This window comes from Schistocerca gregaria, chromosome 11, assembly GCF_023897955.1.
Source record: "Schistocerca gregaria isolate iqSchGreg1 chromosome 11, iqSchGreg1.2, whole genome shotgun sequence".
Taxonomy (NCBI): domain Eukaryota; kingdom Metazoa; phylum Arthropoda; class Insecta; order Orthoptera; family Acrididae; genus Schistocerca; species Schistocerca gregaria.
The window spans coordinates 109,680,881-109,703,037 of NC_064930.1; the positions used below are offsets into that span (position 1 = coordinate 109,680,881).

General features: G+C 45.1%; 1 protein-coding gene across 1 annotated transcript in view; it reads left to right on the top strand.

Annotated features, from left to right (window-relative positions):
* LOC126295052 (poly [ADP-ribose] polymerase tankyrase-1-like) overlaps positions 1 to 22,157 on the top strand; it is a 41,799-nt gene that overhangs the window by 18,091 nt on the left and 1,551 nt on the right. Inside the window, exon 2 of the mRNA XM_049987300.1 lies at positions 8,512 to 8,661. Coding sequence (XP_049843257.1) covers positions 8,512 to 8,661 — 150 coding nt within the window. The remainder of the gene's footprint in view (positions 1 to 8,511; positions 8,662 to 22,157) is intronic.

A 22,157-nucleotide genomic window follows, 5' to 3' on the forward strand; every position in this document is an offset into this window, starting at 1 on the left:
TCGGTCGTTTTCCTTTTTATCCGTAGTAGCAACATAGCGAAGGACATTTACTCTTTAGTTCAAGACCTGGCCATGTCGGTGTCCCCGGGAACGAAGCTGCAGATGCCGCGGCCAAGGCCGCGGTCCTCCAGCCTCGGACGGCTTCTTGTTGTGTGCCTTCATCTGATTTTAGCAGGGTCATTTACTTGTCAGCGCATTTTATCGCTGTGACATGCCGATTGCGCTACACTTGCGAACAAGCTTCGGGCCTCGAAACCTCTTCCCACGGCTCGGACGACCTCTTCACGCCCTCCTCGGCGGGAGGAGGTCGTTTTGGCCCGGTTACCAATTGGACACTGCCGGTTCAGCCATCGCCATCTGCTGACGGCTGCGCCGGCGTCGCTCTGCCCATGTGGGCAATTTCTGACGGTACGCCACGTTTTAACGTCCTGTCCGAATTTTAATACATTGCGCGTTGATCTTGGCCTGCCATGTACTCTGGATGAAATTTTAGCGGATGACCCAGGAGCAGCTGCTCGCGTTCTTCGTTTTATCCACTTGGCAAACCTGTCTAATGACATTTGATTATACTGTTTTCTTTTAATCCCTTGCATGTTAATATGTCTTTTATATTGTTGTCCCTTTTAGTTGCTGTTTTAACCTCGCGCCTCGCAGTGCATTCCTAACTTAGTCAGGGCGCTAATGACCATTCTAGCTGTGCGCCCTAAAACCACAACAACAAAACAAAAAGAAACCTCCGTTGTCTCCCTGCTTTTAGCTGTCACTCCTTCCGTCGCTTTTCACTCCGTTTTCGTCTTCGTGTTCTACGGTTCTGGCATGGCCGCGCATGACTTTAGTTGTTTTTGCGCCCTAAAACAAATCAAAACAAAACTTTTCTTGCATGATAGCAATGGTAATGTTACCGACGAAGGCGACACCACACGAGAGTTGTTAAGTTCGGTTATCCGAAATTTCTTCATCAAGAAGACGTAGTAAATATTCCAGAATTCGAATCAAGAACTGCTGGTAAAAAGTGTGTAACTTGGAAGTAGACATCCTCGGTGTAGCAGGGCAGCTTAACAAAGGCAACTCTTCTGGCCCATATATCATACCAATGAAGTTCCTTTCACTTTATGCTAATACAATAGGCCAAGACTTAGCAATTACGCAACCGCTCGCTCGACAAAAGATCCGCACCAAAAACTGGAAAGATCACACCAATACGCCTGTGTTTGAACATTATGAATTATCTTGCACACACTTAGTATGGATTCAGATAATATCGTTCTTCTGAAACACGACTGTCACTTTATTCACGTGAAGTAATGACTGATATCGATAGAGGATCTCAAATTCATTCCATATTCCTGGATTCCACAAGCTTTTGACACCGCTCCTCACAAGACACTTCTGTTGTGCGACTGGATCCTCCATTTCTTCTCAGAAAGGTCACAGCGTGTAGTAATCGACAGAAAAACATCGAGTAAAACAGAAGTGGTATCTGACGTTTCCCATGGAAATGTTAGGGGTCCCCTACTGTTCCTAATGTACATAAACGATTTAGGAGATAATCTTAGATTGTTTGCAAGTGATGGTGTCATTTACGATCCAGTAAAGTCATCAGAAAATGGAAACCGATTGCAAAATGACTAGAGAGGATACCTGAATGGAGCAAAACGTGGCAATTGTTTCTCAATTAGGAAAAGTGCGAGGTCACTCAAATGAGTGCAAAAAGAAACCAATTAAATTTCGATTATACAGTAAAACATACAAAGTTAAAGGCTATCAATTGGCTAAAAGCCTAGGAATCGCAATTACGAACAACTTAAATTGGGACGTTCACATAGATAACGTTGAGGGGAAAGCAAACCAGGCCATAAAAATTGCATATTGTCAACAATACAGCCCGACAGTACTATCTGGTAACATTTCCTGCCATATGAAATTGCAGTCCTATGTTTGGCAACATTGCCAGCGACTGTTACCTGGCAATAGTTGCGGGAATACATTTCCGGCCTAGAAGTATTTGCACATGCTGAAAAATGGACGAAAGCAGACTTGTAGATGTGCATTTCGCTCTTCCGCCAAGTATTCTTTCCACACGGGAAAGAGTTAGCAAGAAAGAGAGAAATTAGGCTTCGTAGGTGCTTCGTTTTTTAATGAGCGAATTGCTTCTCAATCTCTTAACTCCTGAAGTGATTCTGGAAATATACCACATCTAGAATGCGATTTTGAATGTACTGTTTAAAAGCAATTAGTCCATTTATGAAATAATGTATACTAGTTGGAACAAGATTGGCGATAGCCCTTCAGTTTTGCCTACTGGCAGTTGATAAATAAGTTTGATATTTCTCTTTAAAGTGTAGGCTGACTTCTCATCAGTAAGTCTCTGGGGACCAGACGTTTGTAAGATTTTGCTGGGAAGACTCAGGAAATTTATTAAAGCTGTCAGAAATACTAATTAAATTTTTATGTCAAAATATTACTATAATCCACAGTACCGTGAGACATATATAAATTTCATAAATTCTGTACATCTAGAACCGGAGTTATGGGACCTGAAAAGTAATGTATACAAAGATCATAAAGACAAAAGAAGAAAGTTGGCAAATTTCTGCCCACGAACACAGAATCACATGAGATAAAGCTTTAAAACATTTAGAAGTCTTAAGAGACCATGTAGGATAAAATTATGACTCGCTACTGCAGACCTCCTACTACGATGGTAGCGTCAAGAACGTCCTCTTTCCAGATTGCGTCTTTGTATTTATTCCATAGCGGTGGCTGTGGATGTACACTCTATATTTATGAAATTAATGCATCTTTCAGTTGCCCATTTCTGCATTCCTGTAGACAACAAAAAAACTGAATGCCTGAAAGCACCTGCCCCATCTTCTGAACTGAAGTAAAATAACATTGTTTTGTTGTTCAGATTGTGTAAATTGGCCCTGCAGCATTGTGGGTGTGAAAAGGACGAACAGGGAAGCATTTACAGATAAGGGCAGTAGCAGACGTGGTCTGGCCATGTGAAATAATCTCCACCACTGGTCAGCAGCACCTCACAAACCTGCAACAACATGACACATAAACAATATTGCTGGCAGTGTCACAGTGGTACCGTGTATGGTTTGCACATTTAAGCAGTGTTGACAGCAACACTACTGCGGCCACACGTTGCCGTAAAACACAGCGCCAGCAAACACACCTTAAGGGAACAAGGAATCAGATTTTCGATGAAAATAACGAATTTTTTAGTGCCTTAAGATATTTTATGAGACTTCCTTTTTGAAATCATGTATTGCACATGGTTGTACTCTAAATATAACCATATTATTCTACCAATTTTCCATGTTGGTGCACGCAGTTCTTGTTGCTGAAAAGTGTTGTGGGTGGCTGATATCTGTCACTCTTTCATCAACATTTCGAGACTTCTATGCTCCAGTAATTTGTTTTTGTGGTATGTGACAGATATGAAGTTTAACTGTTTGCCAGCCTGCAAAATACGCTCTGTTGTTTTCGGTTTGTATCTTTGATTGCAGTGTTTGTTTATATGTGGTGAAGGCAACTGTTGTTTCTGTAACATTCTCACTCATTGTTTGATCGTTTATTTAAACGTGGTGTGAGGAGAAAGCTCTTTTGAGTCACAAGGACTGAAATTAGTGCAGATTTAGAAACATTTTTATACTATAAAAGGTATAATGAGATTAAGGATAGAACTTTGGCTCTACAAAAAAGCTAACAAGTTTTATCTTTGACGAGGTGATAATCGATAGTGAACCTTAAACTTTCCTATGGACTATCACTGCTCATCACGTGTCTCCCGAACCACGCCCCCCTTTCTCACAATATATAAGTCGCTCTCAGATACCCGACCAGTCAGTCGGCAAGACTCAGCGGAGCAGCGCCTCTGAGGAAGTCCAGCGCTGTCCTGGACGAAACGTAAGGAGCAGAAAAAGTTCTTGGACCACGACTTCACATCCCGAAAAATATATCAACAGCCATGTCACCCGGTCGTGAAAGCCTTCATTCTACAGAACTTTGTCCAGATTAAAAACTTTGGGAGCTAGTGGAAAACTGAATTTAATGGTGAAACATTCAATAGTTCTGGGATCTGAAGTGAGCGGCATTACTCTGGTGAAATTTTTTAATAGTATCTGATTTGAATATAGCCATACTTTTGGAGATGGATTCGTGGACAGATCGTAAACAAAAAAAGTTGTTGAAATTGCTTTAGGGTGACATGAAGTGTCAAAAGCAATTGCAATTGTACGTTAATGATTTAGTAGTAAATGATAATAACCTGTGTGTATTATAACACGTCATTGTGGTGTATATGACGCTGTGGTACCATTTAAACAAGGTAAAACTACAAAATGACAGGTTCTTGAGTTACTAGGATTTTTAGCTGGCTCTGGGGTGATGATTATCATGTTGACATTCGATCATTCTAGGCTAGAAAATCGAAACTATTCTCTCAAACGTCTACTAAAGAAAGCATAGCACATGAAAAGAGGTGCTGTGAGGAGATTACATGTCACATTTGGGGATGACGATGAAGATTGTAGCTATCCAGTAGGACTGCTTTAACTCTGAAGTCAGTTTTCCCATAAGTTTCCTTTTTTCACATTTAATGTATCTTTCTCAGCTTTCACTAGAAGTAGAACTGTATTGTTTTCTATTAGTGATTACAGAGGTAATGACAGTGTACTGGAACAGTATTAGGCCTATTACTTCCACAGTAAAAAATTTGTGTGTGACAAATCATTTTTTTATAAACGATTTCATACAGAGCAAAATATTTGAGTCGTGAAAAAAAATTGTAAAATATTGTTGTTTCAGCACTGGCAGGATACGTGTGAAACTGTAAAAAATTGCTCTCTGGCGAAGATAGATTGTAAAAAACGGTAGCTTGCACCATATACAATTTTACATTGCCAAGTCATAAATTCTACTTCCCTTTTAAGGGGGGCAGAACGTCTAAAATTTTTAAAAAAGTTAGATTTTTCAAAAATATGACTATTTTGTAGTGCACATTTTCCTGAATAGTTTGATGTGTGAAACATATATATTTGAAAGATTGTAAGGAATGTTATTTGGTCTTAAGAGTACCGAGATATAGCGCCATGACCCTTTGCAAAGCATTCTTCTGTCATACTTAAGTGTATTTCGCTCTGTAGAATTCGAATGTTTATATTTGCGCCAGAGTTTGTCATGCGTGAAACAAAGGACTATTGATATCGATACTTTCTTTCAAGAAATGTCTTCCAAAACCCAAATGCAAGTTTCAACCGCCAGCCGCGGTGGACGAGTGGTTCTAGGCGCTTCAGTCTGGAGCCCCACAACTGCTATGGTTGCAGGTTCGAATGCTGCCTCAAGGATGGATGTTTGTTATGTCCTTAGGTTAGGTTAGGTTTAAGTAGTTCTAAGTTCTAGGGGACTAATGACCTCAGATGTTAAGTCCCATAGCGCTCAGAGTCATTTGAACCATTTGAAAGTTTTAACCAATGTGTATGGGAAATATTGCCAAAAACCATTTTTGTGGGAAGAAATGCATTTGCTTTTGTTGTTTATGATGCAGTTTCATGTTTTAATAATGGTGTGCAAAACAGGAAACATGTTTTACAGAAAACGGGAATTAAGCCCGGATCGAACTGCATCAAAGCTTTGTATGCGGTAGACAGAGAGCGTGTAGTGAAAGCAGATAAATCATTTATGGAGGTGATAAAATGAAGAAGAATGGGTCATAGGAATGTGAAAAGGAAGAAAACTGATTTAGAAAACCAAAAAGAACCTGTTTACATTGCTGGACAGTTCTAAAAGAATGCCAAATACAAGCAGAAACTTTAACGGGCACTTTCTGCAAAACACAAATTTCTGGACTTAGGTACATGTAACATCAAAAATAAATATCCTGTTACTTTGAAACATGGTATGCTTATTAAACACGATCTCCTAAATGAGACTTTCACTTTTCAGCAGAGTGTGCACTGATATGAAACTTCCTGGCAGATAAAAACTGTTTGCCGGACCGAGACTCGAACTCGGGAGCTTTGCTTTTCGCGGGCAAGTGCTCTACCAACTGACCTACCCGAGCACGACTCACGACCCGTCCCCACAGCTTCAATTCTGCCAGTACCTCGTCTCCTACCTACCAAACTTTACAGAAGCTCTCCTGCGAACCTTGCAGAACTAGCACTCCTGAAAGAAACGATATAGCGGAGACGTGGCTCAGCGACAGCCTAGGGGATGTTTCCAGAATGAGATTTTCACTCTGCAGCGGAGTGTGCGCTGATATGAAACTTCCTGGCAGACTGTGTGCCAGACCGAGACTCTAACTCGGGACCTTTGCCTTCGCGGGCAAGTGCTCTACCATCTGAGCTACCCAAGCACGACTCACACCCCATCCTCACAGCTTCAATTCTGCCCATACCTCGTCTCCTACCTTCCAAACTTCACAGAAGCTCTTCTGCAACTTCGAGTCTCGGTCCGACACACAGTTTTAATCTGGCAGGAAGTTTCACGAACTCCTTAATGCAGAACTGTAGAATTTTGCAGATCTATCAAAAACTGAGATAATTAAATATAAAATTTGAGTTTTTTTCTAAATGTGAAGTTTAATATGTAACAACTCATTTATTTTTTTCATAAATTAAATAAATTCCAGAGTTTTATAAACACGTAAGTATGGGTTGTATGCCGCCCAAAATTCATCGAAGAATCTCTCTTACTTATGAAGAAAAGTGTACCTGTAGCAAAAAATTCAGCCAACAGTAAGTGAAAAAAATCATTAAATTTCACATCTAAAAAAAGTCTATTTTGCCATGTTTTGACCTTCCACTGCTGTGAGCGTGAATCCTGAATCCTTCTTGTTCATGCTGGCGAAGTTTTGTGAATTTATTTGTAAGTGGAAATTGAAGTGTCTTGTGGTGCCTCTCCTGATCCAAGTCGGCCCATTTGACAAGGAATCGTTAATGCTAGGATTTCACCCGGAACAAGTCTCGAACCCCGGTTTTCCCGGTCTTTGTTCGGCGCCTGGGCATCCTTTCAGTTGGCCGACGTGGTTTACCACGTTCGGCTGCACTTGGAGTAAATGTTAAACTAATATGTTGCTAGTTCTTAAATTTGCCAGACAGTTAAAAGACACCTTATAAAAAACGTGCACAGTTGGTCTCAGCCGTGCCAGGTACTTCCACAGCAAACATAAGAGAAAACAATTTAGCACTGAATTCTTTAAATACGAGAACTCAGTATTCAGACGAATAGCCTATGAAGAAACATACTTCTATGTGAGAAAAAGCGGCCAAAGCTACAACAGGAAAGACCTACCATCAAAGAAAAGAGGAACCACAGTATACTTGACATTAAAGTTCCAGAACTCAGACAGTATATGTGAAACAAATACCAATGTTCACTATACTTCCAGATGGCATCAAAACTACTTTGTTCTTGCTATATAGATTCAAGCTGTTTTTGTGTGTTATTCACTGAATAGTTTTGCTGAAACGTTTTAGGGGTGGAAGAAGAACTAGCACAGCATGAAGGACGTTTTACAGCTGTGAAAGACTGCAGCATTTAATTCCTCCATAACTGCTCTGTGACAAACATACACATGATCATCATTATTTTTAAAAACTGGTTTGAATGACATTTACGAAATTAATAAATGTTTTGGTTAAAAACAGACAGGACAAAGAATAACGACAGATCATTTTCCTGAGACGTTTGCAACAGCATATAGGACACTAATCACACAGAAACAGCCACAATTCTTTATAACCTCGTTTATAATGCGCAGTTATGGCATCGCAAGAATTTACAAGTTAAAATTCACCCATTACCCATGCAAATACTAACGAAATATGACATATAAGCAAATATCTTACTGCTTTCATTAGGAGTTTCTACTTTATGGCATTCTTACATTGATTAATTTTGGTGAGCTACTATGAGGGCCTACATAAACAAAACGACTTCCACTTATTTATAGATAACGTTGATTTTAGACAGCAGAGCTAGTCAACTGCATCCGTGGCTTTACTACCGACATGACAGAGTCAAGACCATAGTTTTCGCACTGTATGTTTGCTATGCTGTTTCCCACAAATAAACGTATTAAGTGAATTAGTTAATGAAAATTTGTCCTTATTGCCCTGAAATAACATCACGTTATTTTTGTTTCCTATTGCTGCCTATGCTTTCAGTTCTCTATAAATACTTTCCTTTCTTTAATAATGTACATTCATATAATATTACTATCATTACTGAATCTCATCACAGTGTAACATGTGTTGGACTGTGACGATAACAACTTTGATGTAGCTTCCAGTTTGTGGAACTGGCGGCCGTTTAGGGGCGGGCCTTACACTACGGATAGGCGTGGAGGGGGGTGAATGGGCGGGGCCTGTTCTGGGTGGAAGCCTAGCGCTACGGGCACGTCGTTGACATCCTACCCCCCTTACGTGGCTGCGTGTGGGAGGTTAGGCCTTCTGCCAGTACCTGCCGCTTCGGTGCCCCACTGCGCCCCTGTTGCAGTGCGCTGGAAGCGGCGACCAGCAGGCAGACCTCCGTGTCCCGGCCACACCCTGGCAACGGCTGGCCTCCAGAGGCTGCTGCTGCTGCGCCGACTCCGCCTCCCCGCCGCTCCAGCCTGCCTGGCAGCGCCGCTCGCTCCTCTCTCGTCGGGTCAGTTCCAGCATAGCAGTACTCTATGTACGAGGGTCGGTCAAAAAGTAATGCCTCCCATTTTTTTTCTACTTAAAAAAATTAAGTTAAGTGAAAAATTTGAATTTGGCCCCATTCCTCAAACCTTCTTCTGCAATCCACTGCAGTAGTAACTTTCTGTGTCAACAGGTGGCAGCACAGCAGAAGTTTGTAAGATGGCCGACATCGATGTTCGTTTGAGACAGCGTTGTGTGATTGAATTCTTGAATGCAGAAGGTGAAACGCCCATACGCATTCATGAAAGACTGAAGAAGGTGTATGGTGTTGTGACAGTGGATGTCAGCACTGTTAGACGACGGGTTCGTCGTTGTAAGGAAGCTGAAGGGCAAACACCGTTGACTGACGAAAAGCGGATCGGCAGGCCGGTGAGTGCAGTGACTCCACACAACATTCAGCAAGTTGATGACATCATTCGTGGTGACCGTCGGGTGACTGCAGATGAAGTGTGTCGCATTATTTCTCTTAGTAAAGGCAGTGTGATCACGATTATTAAACAATTGGGGTACTCAAAAGTTTGTGCACGGTGGGTTCCAAGAATGTTAACCGATCAGAATAAAGAGGCAAGGAAAACAATAGCCTCCCAACACTTGCAGCGCTTCCGTTTGGAGGGAGATGAGTTTCTGAAAAACATTGTGACCGGGGACGAAACATGGGTGCATTTTTTTGAACCCGAATCAAAGAGGCAGTCAATGGAGTGGCGTCACACAAGCTCGCCGAGGAAGAAAAAATTCAAAACTGTGCGATCGGCAGGGAAAGTTATGGCAACAGTTTTCTGGGATACAGAGGGTGTGATTCTGGTTGATTTTTTGGAGCAGGGATGCACAATAAATTCTGTTCAATACGTCACAACCCTCAAAAAACTTAAAGCACGTCTTCAGCGAGTTCGCCCAACAAAATCAATGGCAGATGTTCTTCTTTTGCATGACAATGCAAGACCACACACCAGTCGTCACACCTCTGACGAGATTGTCAAAATTGGATGGGAAGTTTTGCCTCATCCCCCATACAGCCCTGACCTGGCACCATCAGACTTCCATCTGTTCGGGCCACTAAAAGAAGCTCATCGTGGGATTCATTTTGAAGATGAGGAGGCCGTCAAAACATCCGTGCGTCAATGGCTTAGGAAGCAGAACTGTGATTTTTACCGTGCTGGGATACATGCCCTTGTTCAAAGATGGACCAAAACTGTAGAGATGGGCGGAGATTACATTGAAAAATGACAAAATGAACCTCAATGTTGTGGTTTTCAACCTATGTAATTGCATTTAAATTTCCTGACAATTAAACGTAGAAAAAAAAATAGGAGGCATTACTTTTTGACTGACCCTCGTACTCAAATCGCCCTTTACAGAGGAAAATCCAGCAGTACTGGCCCAATTCAGTTTGCACGCCACTGCAAAGGAGAATGCAATACACTGACGAGCTCAAAGCATTACGACCACTGCCCACTGCGATACTGAATGCCATCTGGTCACGGTGCAGCCACACGGCACGGTTCACTCGTGCAGAACTCGGTCTACTCTTTTCTTACCCAATATCCTGCAAAACTGTGGGTCAACGGCAAAAGGCACATTACATATTCCAGAAAGCTTTTGGCACAGTGCCCTGCTGCAGACTGTAGAAGGTACACTATCTGATCAAAAGTATCTGGACACGTGGCAGAAAATGACTTACAAGTTCGTGGTGCTCTCCATCGGTAATGCTGGAATTCAACATGGTGTTTGCCCACCGTTGTCCTTGATGTCAGCTTCCACTCTCGCAGGCATTCATTCAATCAGGTGTCGGAAGGTTTCTTGGGGGAATGGCAGCCCATTCTTCATAGAGTGGCGCACTGATGAGAGGTATCGGTGTCAATTGGTGAGTCCTGGCACGAACTCGGCGTTCCAAAACATCCCAAAGCTGTTCTATGGGATTCAGGTCACGACTCTGTGCAGGCCAGTCCATTACAGGGATGTCATTGTCGTGTGAACATTCCGCCACAGGCCGTGCATTATGAACAGGTGCTCGATGGTGTTGAAATATGCAATAGTGATCACCGAATTGCTCTTCAACAGTGGGAAGCAATAAGGTGCTTAAAACATCAATGTAGGCCAGAATGAGATTTTCACTCTGCAGTGGAGTGTGCGCTGATATGAAACTTCCTGGAAGATTAAAACTGTGTGCCAGACCGAGACTCGAACTCCGGACCTTTGCCTTTATTGGGAAAGTGCTCTACCATTTGAGCTACTCAAGCATGACTCACACCCCGTCCTCACAGTTTAACTTCTGCCGGTACCTTGTCTCCTACCTTACAAACTTTACAGAAGCTCTGGCAGAAGTAAAGCTGAGAGGAGTGGGCGTGAGTCGTGCTTGGGTACTTCACTTGGTAGAGCACTTGCTTGTGAAAGGCAAATGTCCCGAGTTTGAGTCTCAGACCGGCAGACAGTTTTAACCTGCCAGGAAGTTTCAACTAGTGCTATATTAACATTTTCTTACTCCAATGTGCTATGAGCGATGCTACCCTGTTCGGACTCAGAACGCTCTTTTCAGACCTTTGCAGGGATTTCTCTATCCTGAATAACTCACATGTCCACTCAACATGTACGAGGGTTGTACCAAAAGCAAGGTTCCCTAAGAGCTACAGCCTTGAGGGAAGGCGCTAAGCTAAATCCGACAACAATGGCGTGCACAGTGGTTCCCCCACTCTCGACCTCCCCCCCCCCACCCTGTCTGTGACTGACTACGTCGCTCAGTGTTGGCGTGGCAGCCGTCAGAGATGGAAAGAGGGAAGTGTTGATCGCCGATCACACTACATGCGAGTTCTCCAGGCAAGGAAGTTACCACCTGTGGAGATTCATGGGTAACTGGCTATGGTTTATGGTGAAGAGTGCATGTCGATTCATCAAGTCCACAAATGGTGCAGGGTCGCACAGAAGTTCACGATGGAGAACTGAGTGGAAGACCGCCGGTTTCGGATGCGATTGACCAGAAGACCAACAGTGAGCTGCTCATAGATCGGAGGGTCACTGTCCGTGAATTTGTTGAACGCATTCCTAAAGCTTCCCGTGGCACAATTGAAAGAGCTTCAACAGAAACGTAGCGTTATCGCAAGGTGTGTCCTGGCTGGGTCCCCTGGATGCTGACTGACAGACACGAGGAACAATACCTTGACTGTGCTCGCAAGTTTCTTCAACAATGTGAGGGGGGAGGCAATAAGGAGACGTTTTTGGACCCTATCGTCCCCTAGCTAAAGGAACACTTCAGTGGCAAACGCTTCAAGAGAGACGATGAAGTCTGAGCAGAGGTCACACGCTTCCTCAACAGGTTGACAGGAGACTTCTTCGACTTAGCACTGCTGCGCTGAAGGACAGGATGCTCCGCAAGTGTACGAGCTTTTCTAATTCGTGATTTCAGTTTCCTGACGCTTTCTCATGAACTGTCATAGCTATGTTAAACACCACTAAGCTCAACACAAATATTCAGAGCCCTCTAGTGGCAGAGGGTTACAACCTGTATCAGCGGAGTGGTAAAGTCGACTGAATAATATACACCTGATGTAAGACCTCAATCGGTATTGAGAACAGAATAAAAAATTTGGAGGCATTACTATACAGATTCCCTCATACATAACAATTTACTGAGCATCACATGTTGAATAGGCTACAATGGCGCCTGACTTACTTCTCAGCTAGTGCTTCCATTGATTACCCTCCATTCTTATGACTGCAATCTGGTTTCTCTACAAGTTGTACATAACTTTTCGCTACTTTTGTTTTACCCCTGATAAGAGTGTACTTCTGTCAAAAGCTTTTTCTAAGTCTACAAATGCAATAAACATAGATTGGGGTTTCTTAAATCTACCTTCTAAGTACTAGGAGTCAATATGGGCTCACATGTTCTTCCATTTCTCCAGATCCAAAAGTGTTCCTCCCTGATATCAGCTTCTACCAGTGAAGAGATACTTTTGCTGATATTCACACTTGTCAGACTTTTCTTCCTTGGAATAGGCAGAATTAGATTCTCCTTAATTGTGAGGGTATTTTGCCAAACTGATGTACACTGTCTGATCGGAAGTACCCGGACACCTGTTAGACAGCACTAATATGGAGTGCGTCCACACTTTGGCCTTATGACAGCTTGAACCCCTGCCTTAAGACAGACTGAGAGTCTTGCTGATACAAACGATCTTCCTGTCCAGACTGTTCCTGAACTGTATGCAGTGCACAATGCTACAAAATGGGTTTGCACGAATGCATGCTTTCGCGGCGATATCCGTTAGTAAAACATTCTCAGGTTTCAAGCCACGTCAAGTGGTTTACTGCCCACGAGCTTTCGGCGGAGATCTCATCTGCCATCGGAGAACTCCTCTGCCATCGTCAAGTGGATGACTGTGTCAAGTAGTTGTCACTGCCGTGCTTATGTAGCCGCGCCGTCGCTCGTGACATCACTGGTGCTCGGCCCCGCGCCATATAATATGGTAATGTTTTGGCCGCACGAGCGCTGGGCCCACTTCAACTCCCTCAACACTGCATCCCACGCTGTACAAGTAACGGGCAAGGCGAACTCTTAGGCTGCAGTTTTTTGGTAGAATCCTGAAGCGATGCAGTCCTTCAGCAAAGGAAATAGCTTACAATACGTTAGTTCGACCACTCTTAGACTATTGTTCGTCTGTATGGGACCCTTACCAGTTGGGTCTGATTCAAGAAATTGAGAAGGTCCAAAGAAGAGCGGCAAGATTCGTGACTGGTACATTTAGCCATCGGCAGAGCGTTACAAATCTCATAGAAAGTTTGAAGTGAGGCACACTTGCAGATAGACGAGACGCTAAACACAACGGGCTGCTCACTAAATTCTGAAATCCAACCTTCACCGAGGATGTAGAGCATATACACTCCTGGAAATTGAAATAAGAACACCGTGAATTCATTGTCCCAGGAAGGGGAAACTTTATTGACACATTCCTGGGGTCAGATACATCACATGATCACACTGACAGAACCACAGGCACATAGACACAGGCAACAGAGCATGCACAATGTCGGCACTAGTACAGTGTATATCCACCTTTCGCAGCAATGCAGGCTGCTATTCTCCCATGGAGACGATCGTAGAGATGCTGGATGTAGTCCTGTGGAACGGCTTGCCGTGCCATTTCCACCTGGTGCCTCAGTTGGACAAGCGTTCGTGCTGGACGTGCAGACTGCGTGAGACGACGCTTCATCCAGTCCCAAACATGCTCAATGGGGGACAGATCTGGAGATCTTGCTGGCCAGGGTAGTTGACTTAACCTTTTAGAGCACGTTGGGTGGCACGGGATACATGCGGACGTGCATTGTCCCGTTGGAACAGCAAGTTCCCTTGCCGGTCTAGGAATGGTAGAACGATGGGTTCGATGACGGTTTGGATGTACCGTGCACTATTCAGTGTCCCCTCGACGATCACCAGAGGTGTACGGCCAGTGTAGGAGATCGCTCCCCACACCATGATGCCGGGTGTTGGCCCTGTGTGCCTCGGTCGTATGCAGTCCTGATTGTGGCGCTCACCTGCATGGCGCCAAACACGCATACGACCATCATTGGCACCGAGGCAGAAGCGACTCTCATAGCTGAAGACGACACGTCTCCATTCGTCCCTCCATTCACGCCTGTCGCGACACCACTGGAGGCGGGGTGCACGATGTTGGGGCGTGAGCGGAAGACGGCCTAACGGTGTGCGGGACCGTAGTCCAGCTTCATGGAGACGGTTGCGAATGGTCCTTGCCGATACCCCAGGAGCAACAGTGTCCCTAATTTGCTGGGAAGTAGCGGTGCGGTCCCCTACGGCACTGCGTAGGATCCTACGGTCTTTGCGTGCATCCGTGCGTCGCTGCGGTCCGGTCCCAGGTCGACGGGCACGTGCACCTTCTGCCGACCACTGGCGACAACATCGATGTACTGTGGAGACCTCACGCCCCACGTGTTGAGCAATTCGGCAGTACGTCCACCCGGCCTCCCGCATGCCCACTATACGCCCTCGCTCAAAGTCCGTCAACTGCACATACGGTTCACGTCCACGCTGTCGCGGCATGCTACCAGTGTTAAAGACTGCGATGGAGCTCCGTATGCCACGGCAAACTGGCTGACACTGACGGCAGCGGTGCACAAATGCTGGTGTGTCCGCTGTGGCGTGCATGTGATCATTGCTTGTACAGCCCTCTCGCAGTGTCCGGAGCAAGTATGGTGGATCTGACACACCGGTGTCAATGTGTTCTATTTTCCATTTCCAGGAGTGTATTATTACCACCAACTTTCAAATCGCGTAATGTTAAACATTCAGAGAAAAGGGAAATAAGAGCTTGTACTGAGGCGTTCAGACAGTCGTTTTTACCTCGTGCGATCCGCGAGTGGAACAAAGGGGGAGGGCGGGGGGGGGGGGGGAGGGGGCGAATATGACGTTGGTGCGAATTGTTCCCTCCGCCACACACCACTTGGTGGCAAGCGGAATATATATGTAGATGTACTCAGCTGCAATCCATCGTCTCTATTGTAGGTGTTGTCAGAAATTCTAATCTCTATGGCCTCGTTTATCACCCTATCCCAGAAGCCATTAGTCCGTTTAAAAATAGACGTCTCATCGAATGCAATTCGGTGTCTCGTTTTCCAGAGCATGTTCTGCTGCAGCTGACTTTTCGGGATGGCGCAGACGGTAACACCTTTCGTGTTCCATGCGGCGCTGCTCAATAGTGCAAACAGTCTGGCCGACACAGAACTGCCCACATCCACACGGTGTCTTGTAAACTCCTGGCGTTCTGAGGCCTAAATCGTCTTTCACAGATTTCAGTAGTTGCTGGATCTTTGCCAGAGGCCTGAAGATTGTGTCTATTTTGTGCCTCTTCAGGATTCGACTAATCTTACCTGTTGTCGAACCACAAAACGGTAAGAATGCCACCTGCTCGGTGTCTTCTTCAGAGGTCTTCTTCCTTTGAGGCTTAGATGACACTGCTTGTTAGATCTGTTTGTTGTTGTAACCGTTTTCCTTAAGAATTTTGCGTAAGTGGCTCAATTCTGTCGGCAAGTTTTCAGCGTCTGATACGATCTACTAAGGTCCTCAGAACCGAATGTTTCTGTGCTGGGTGATGGAAGCTGGTGGCGTGCAGGTACCGATCCGTGTGGCTGGGTTTGCGGTAAACGCTATGACCTAGAGACCCATCCGGTTTGTCCAAGAACGGCAGGAAACCCTCCTTCTCTACTTCCATTGTGAAGCTGATGGGGTCGTGGATGCTGTTGAGGTGCTGCAGGAACTCTTCTAACTTTTCTTGTCCATGTGGGCAAATGACGAAGGTGTCATCGACGTAGCTCTAAACGAGGCCATAGAGATTAGAATTTCTGACAAAACCTTCAATAGAGACGGTGGACTGCAGCTGAGTACAACGCGGGACCCGGTGTTGAGGGAGTTGGAGCGGGCCTGGTGGTCGCACGGCCAAAACATGACCATATGTGGTGAGGGACCGAGCATCAGTGACGTCACGAGCGACGACGCGGCTATATAAGCACTGCTGCAAAGGGTGCATGGCAAATATAGGATGTGCTTGGATCAAGGAACAGTCGAAATTATAGTTGTAAATTGTTGTAGTTGTGCTGGGAAAGTCCCTGAGCACAGAAACTGACATCGTTATGGGTACAGAAAACTGGCTAAAGCCTGAAATAAGTTCTGCAGAAATTTTTACGAAGTCTCAGACGATGTTCAGGAAAGATAGATTAGGCAGAATTGGTGGTGGAGTGTTTGTGTCTTTCAGTAGTGGTTTATCTTGTAGTGAAGTCGAAGTAGATACTCCGTGCGAATTGGTATGGGTGAAGGTTATACTTAACAGCCGAACTAAGTTAATAATTGGCTCCTTCTACCGACCCCCAGACTCCGATCATACAGTTGCGGAACAGTTCAGAGAAAGTTTGAGTCTCGTAGCAAATAAATACCCCACTCATACGGTTATAGTTGGTGGGGACTTCAACCTACCCTCGATATGTTGGCAAAAATACTTGTTCAAAACCGGTGGTAGGCAGAAAACATCTTCCGAGATTGTCCTAAATGCTTTCTCCGAAAATTATTTCGAGCAGTTAGTCCACGAACCCACGAGAATTGTAAATGGTTGCGAAAACACACCTGACCTCTTAGCCACAAACAATCCAGAGCTGATAGAGAGCACCATGACAGATACAGGGATTAGTGATCACAAGGTCGTTGTAGCTAGGTTCAATACCGTTTCTTCCAAATCCATCAGAAACAAACACAAAATAATTTTATTAAAAAAGCGGATAAAGTGTCACTAGAAGCCTTCCTAAGAGACAATCTCCATTCCATCCGAACTGACTATGCAAATGTAGACGAGATGTGGGTCAAATTCAAAGATATAGTAGCAACAGTAATTGAGAGATTCATACCTTATAAATTGGTAAGAGATGGAACGGATCCCCCGTGGTACACAAAACAGGTCCGAATGCTGTTGCAGAGGCAACGGAAAAAGCATGCGAAGTTCAGAAGAACGCGAAATCTCGAAGATTGGCTAAAATTTAGACGCGCGAAATTTGGCACGGACTTCGATGCGAGATGCCTTTAATAGGTTCCACAACGAAACATTGTCTCGAAATTTGGTAGAAAATCCGAAGAAATTCTGGTCGTATGTAAAGTACACAAGCGGCAAGACGCAGTCAATACCTTCGCTGTGCAGTGCCGATAGTACTGTTACCGACAACTGTGCCGCTAAAGCGGAGTTATTGAACGCCGGTTTCCGAAATTCCTTCACCAGGGAAGACAAATGGAATATTCCAGAATTTGAAACACGAACAGCTGCTAGCATGAGTTTCTTAGAAGTAGATACCTTAGGGGTTGCGAAGCAACTCAAATCGCTTGATACGGGCAAGTCTTCAGGTCCAGATTGTATACCGGTTAGGTTCCTTTCAGATTATGCTGATACAATAGCTCCCTACTTAGCACTCATATACAACCGCTCGCTCACTGATAGATCTTTACCTACAGATTGGAAAATTGCGCAGGTCGCACCAGTGTTTAAGAAGGGTAGTAGGAGTAACCCATCTAACTTCAGACCTATATCATTGACGTCGGTTTGCAGTAGGGTTTTGGAGCATATACTGTATTCAAACATTATGAATCACGTCGAAGGGAACGATCTACTGATACATAATCAGCATGGCTGCAGAAAACGTCGCTCTTGTGCAACGCAGCTAGCTCTTTATTCGCACGAAGTAATGGCCGCTATCGACAGGGGATCTCAAGTTGATTCCGTATTTCTAGATTTCTGGAAAGCTTTTGACACCGTTCCTCACAAGCGACTTCTAATCAAGCTGCGGGCCTATGGGGTATCGTCTCAGTTGCGCGAGTGGATTCGTGATTACCTGTCAGGAAGTTCGCAGTTCGTAGTAATAGATGGCAAATCATCGAGTAAAACTGAAGTGATATCAGGTGTTCCCCAGGGAAGCGTCCTGGGACCTCTACTGTTCCTGATCTATATAAATGACCTGGGTGACAATCTGAGCAGTTCTCTTAGGTTGTTCACAGATGATGCTGTAATTTACCATCTAGTAAGGTCATCCGAAGACCAGTATCAGTTGCAAAGCGATTTAGAAAAGATTGCTGTATGGTGTGGCAGGTGGCAGTACACGCTAAATAACGAAAAGTGTGAGGTGATCCACATGGGTTCCAAAATAAATCCATTGGAATTCGATTACTCGATAAATACACTCCTGGAAATGGAAAAAAGAACACATTGACACCGGTGTGTCAGACCCACCATACTTGCTCCGGACACTGCGAGAGGGCTGTACAAGCAATGATCACACGAACGGCACAGCGGACACACCAGGAACCGCGGTGTTGAACGTCGAATGGCGCTAGCTGCGCAGCATTTGTGCACCCCCGCCGTCAGTGGCAGCCAGTTTGCCGTGGCATACGGAGCTCCATCGCAGTCTTTAACACTGGTAGCATGCCGCGACAGCGTGGACGTGAACCGTATGTGCAGTTGACGGACTTTGAGAGAGGGCATATAGTGGGCATGCGGGAGGGCGGGTGGACGTACCGCCGAATTGCTCAACATGTGGGGCGTGGGGTCTCCACAGTACATCGATGTTGTCGCCAGTGGTCGGCGGAAGGTGCACGTGCCCGTCGACCTGGGACCGGACCGCAGCGACGCACAGATGCACGCCAAGACCGTAGGATCCTACGCAGTGCCGTAGGGGACCGCACCGCCACTTCCCTGCAAAGTAGGGATACTGTTGCTCCTGGGGTATCGGCGAGGACCATTCGCAACCGTCTCCATGAAGCTGGGCTACGGTCACGCACACCGTTAGGCCGTCTTCCGCTCACGCCCCAACATCGTGCAGCCCTCCTCCAGTGGTGTCGCGACGGGCGTGAATGGAGGAACGAATGGAGACGTGTCGTCTTCAGTGATGAGAGTCGCTTCTGTCTTGGTGCCAATGATGGTCGTATGCGTGTTTGGCGCCGTGCAGGTGAGCGCCACAATCAGGACTGCATACGACCGAGGCACACAGGGCCAACACCCGGCATCATGGTGTGGGGAGCGATCTCCTACACTGGCCGTACACCTCTGGTGATCGTCGAGGGGACACTGAATAGTGCACGGTACATCCAAACCGTCATCGAACCCATCGTTCTACCATTCCTAGACCGGCAAGGGAACTTGCTGTTCCAACAGGACAATTCACGTCCGCATGTATCCCGTGCCACCCAACGTGCTCTAAAAGGTGTAAGTCAACTACCCTGGCCAGCTAGATCTCCAGATCTGTCCCCCATTGAGCATGTTTGGGACTGGATGAAGCGTCGTCTCACGCGGTCTGCACGTCCATCACGAACGCTGGTCCAACTGAGGCACCAGGTGGTAATGGCATGGCAAGTCGTTCCACAGGACTACATCCAGCATCTCTACGATCGTCTCCATGGGAGAATAGCAGCCTGCATTGCTGCGAAAGGTGGATATACACTGTACTAGTGCCGACATTGTGCATGCTCTGTTGCCTTTGCCTATGTGCCTGTGGTTCTGTCAGTGTGATCATGTGATGTATCTGACCCCAGGAATGTGTCAATAAAGTTTCCCCTTCCTGGGACAATGAATTCACGGTGTTCTTATTTCAATTTGCAGGAGTGTAGTACAATTCTCAAGGCTGTCAATTCAACTAAGTACCTGGGTGTTAAAATTATGAACAACTTCAGTTGGAAAGATCAGATAGATAATATTGTGGGGAAGGCGAGCCAAAGGTAGAGTTTCATTGGCAGGACACTTAGAAGATGCAACAAGTCCACTAAAGAGACAGCTTACACTACACTCGTTCGTCCTCTGTTAGAATATTGCTGCGCGGTGTGGGATCCTTACCAGGTGGGATTGACGGAGGACATCGAAAGGGTGCAAAAAAGGGCAGCTCGTTTTGTATTATCACGTAATATGGGAGAGAGTGTGGCAGATATGATACGCGAATTGGGATGGAAGTCATTACAGCAAATACGTTTTTCGTCGCGGCGAGATCTTTTTACGAAATTTCTGTCAGCAACTTTCTCTCCCGAATGCGAAAATATTTTGTTGAGCCGAATCTACATAGGTAGGAATGATCATCAAAATAAAATAAGAGAAATCAGAGCTCGAACAGAAAGGTTTAGGTGTTCGTTTTTCCCGCGCGCTGATCGGGAGTAGAATGGTAGAGAGATAGTATGATTGTGGTTCGATGAACCCTCTGCCGAGCACTTAAATGTGAATTGCAGAGTAGTCATGTAGATGTAGATTCAATGACAACCACGCGACAGTTATCCACTTGACAATGGCAGAGGAGATATCTGACGAAAGCTCGTGGGCAGTAAACCACTTGACACAGCTAGAAAACTGAGAATGTTTTATTAAATGTGTTTGCATTCTTCTACATTTAGCGATTTCTTAAGTACGATAAGAGATCCACATCGTAACTATAACAATCTTCACAACCATAATACCATCCTCTCCAATATATCACCATTAGCACTTCACACAGCGGTAGATAACGTTCTCACAGGCATCACTGAATCCAGCCACTTCCGTCAGACTGCCACAGCGAAAAAAATGGTCCATCGCTTCAAATCACTTGTCTGCAAACATCCACTATCAAGCGGCATTGCTCTTTAGACCACTACAAGCTTTGCTTACAGTCGTCTACAAAAATGTGTCATTTATGAGGAGCAACTCGACAATTGCACTCATTTCCTTTTAACTCGCAATCCAGGGTCATTCTGGTGGCTGGACTCCTGGTAGCATTCTGTATCCATGAGCGGCTCCTGCCACTGATTTCATGCGATTTCTTACCCTCACTCTGTCCAGTGCCCTGTGGTCCGTGTCTGTCAGTGCATGAGGTCTGGCTGTACTCAGTATGGCAGTTTGTTTGCATTTCCTCACAGTCACATCATTATCAGTCGACATCAGTAGCCATAGAAGCACTGTAATGTCCCTGCATGATTTGTTGTTCAGTCACATCCCTGTGATTAGTCCATGTTCTAACTTACTCAGCCATCTGCCGTTAATGCTTCTCTACTGACAAGACAACGCTCCTTCCTTCCTTTTTATATTAATGAATCTCTTTCTTCTGACATCTAATGTTCAATACCATATTAAAAAGAGGTGGTCAGACATCTACATCTACATCTACATACATACTACGCAATCCACCATACGGTGCGTGGCGGAGGGTATCTCGTACCACAACTAGCATCTTCTCTCCTTGTTCCTCTCCCCAACAGAACGAGGGAAAAATTACTGCCTATATGCCTCTGTACAAGCCCTAATCTCTCTTATCTTATCGTTGCTGTTTTCCCGCGAAATGTAAGTTGGCGGCAGCAAAATTGTACTGCAGTCAGCCTCAAATGCTGGTTCTCTAAATTTCCTCAGTAGCGATTCACGAAAATAACGCCTCCTTTCCTCTAGAGACTCCCACCCGAGTTCCTGAAGCATTTCCATAAAACTCGCGTGATGATCAAACATACCAGTAACAAATCTAGCAGCCCGCCTCGGAATTGCCTATATGTCCTCCCTCAATCCGACGTTATGGGGATCACAAACGCTCGAGCAGTACTCAAGAATAGGTTGTATTAGTGTTTTATAAGCGGCCTCCCTTACAGATGAACCACATCTTCCCAAAATTCTACCAATGAACCGAAGACGACTACCCGCCTTCCCCACAACTGCCACTACATGCTTGTCCCACTTCATATCGCTCTGCAGTGTTACGCCCAAATCAATTTAATCGACGTGACTGTGTCAAGCGCTACACTAGTAATGGGGCATTCAAACATTACGGGATTCTTTTTCCTATTCATCTGCATTAATTTATATTTATCTATATTTAGAGTTAGCTGCAATTCTTTACACCAATCACAAATCCTGTCCAAATCATCTCGTATCCTCCTACAGTCACTCAACAACGACACCTTCCCGAACACCACAGCATCATCAG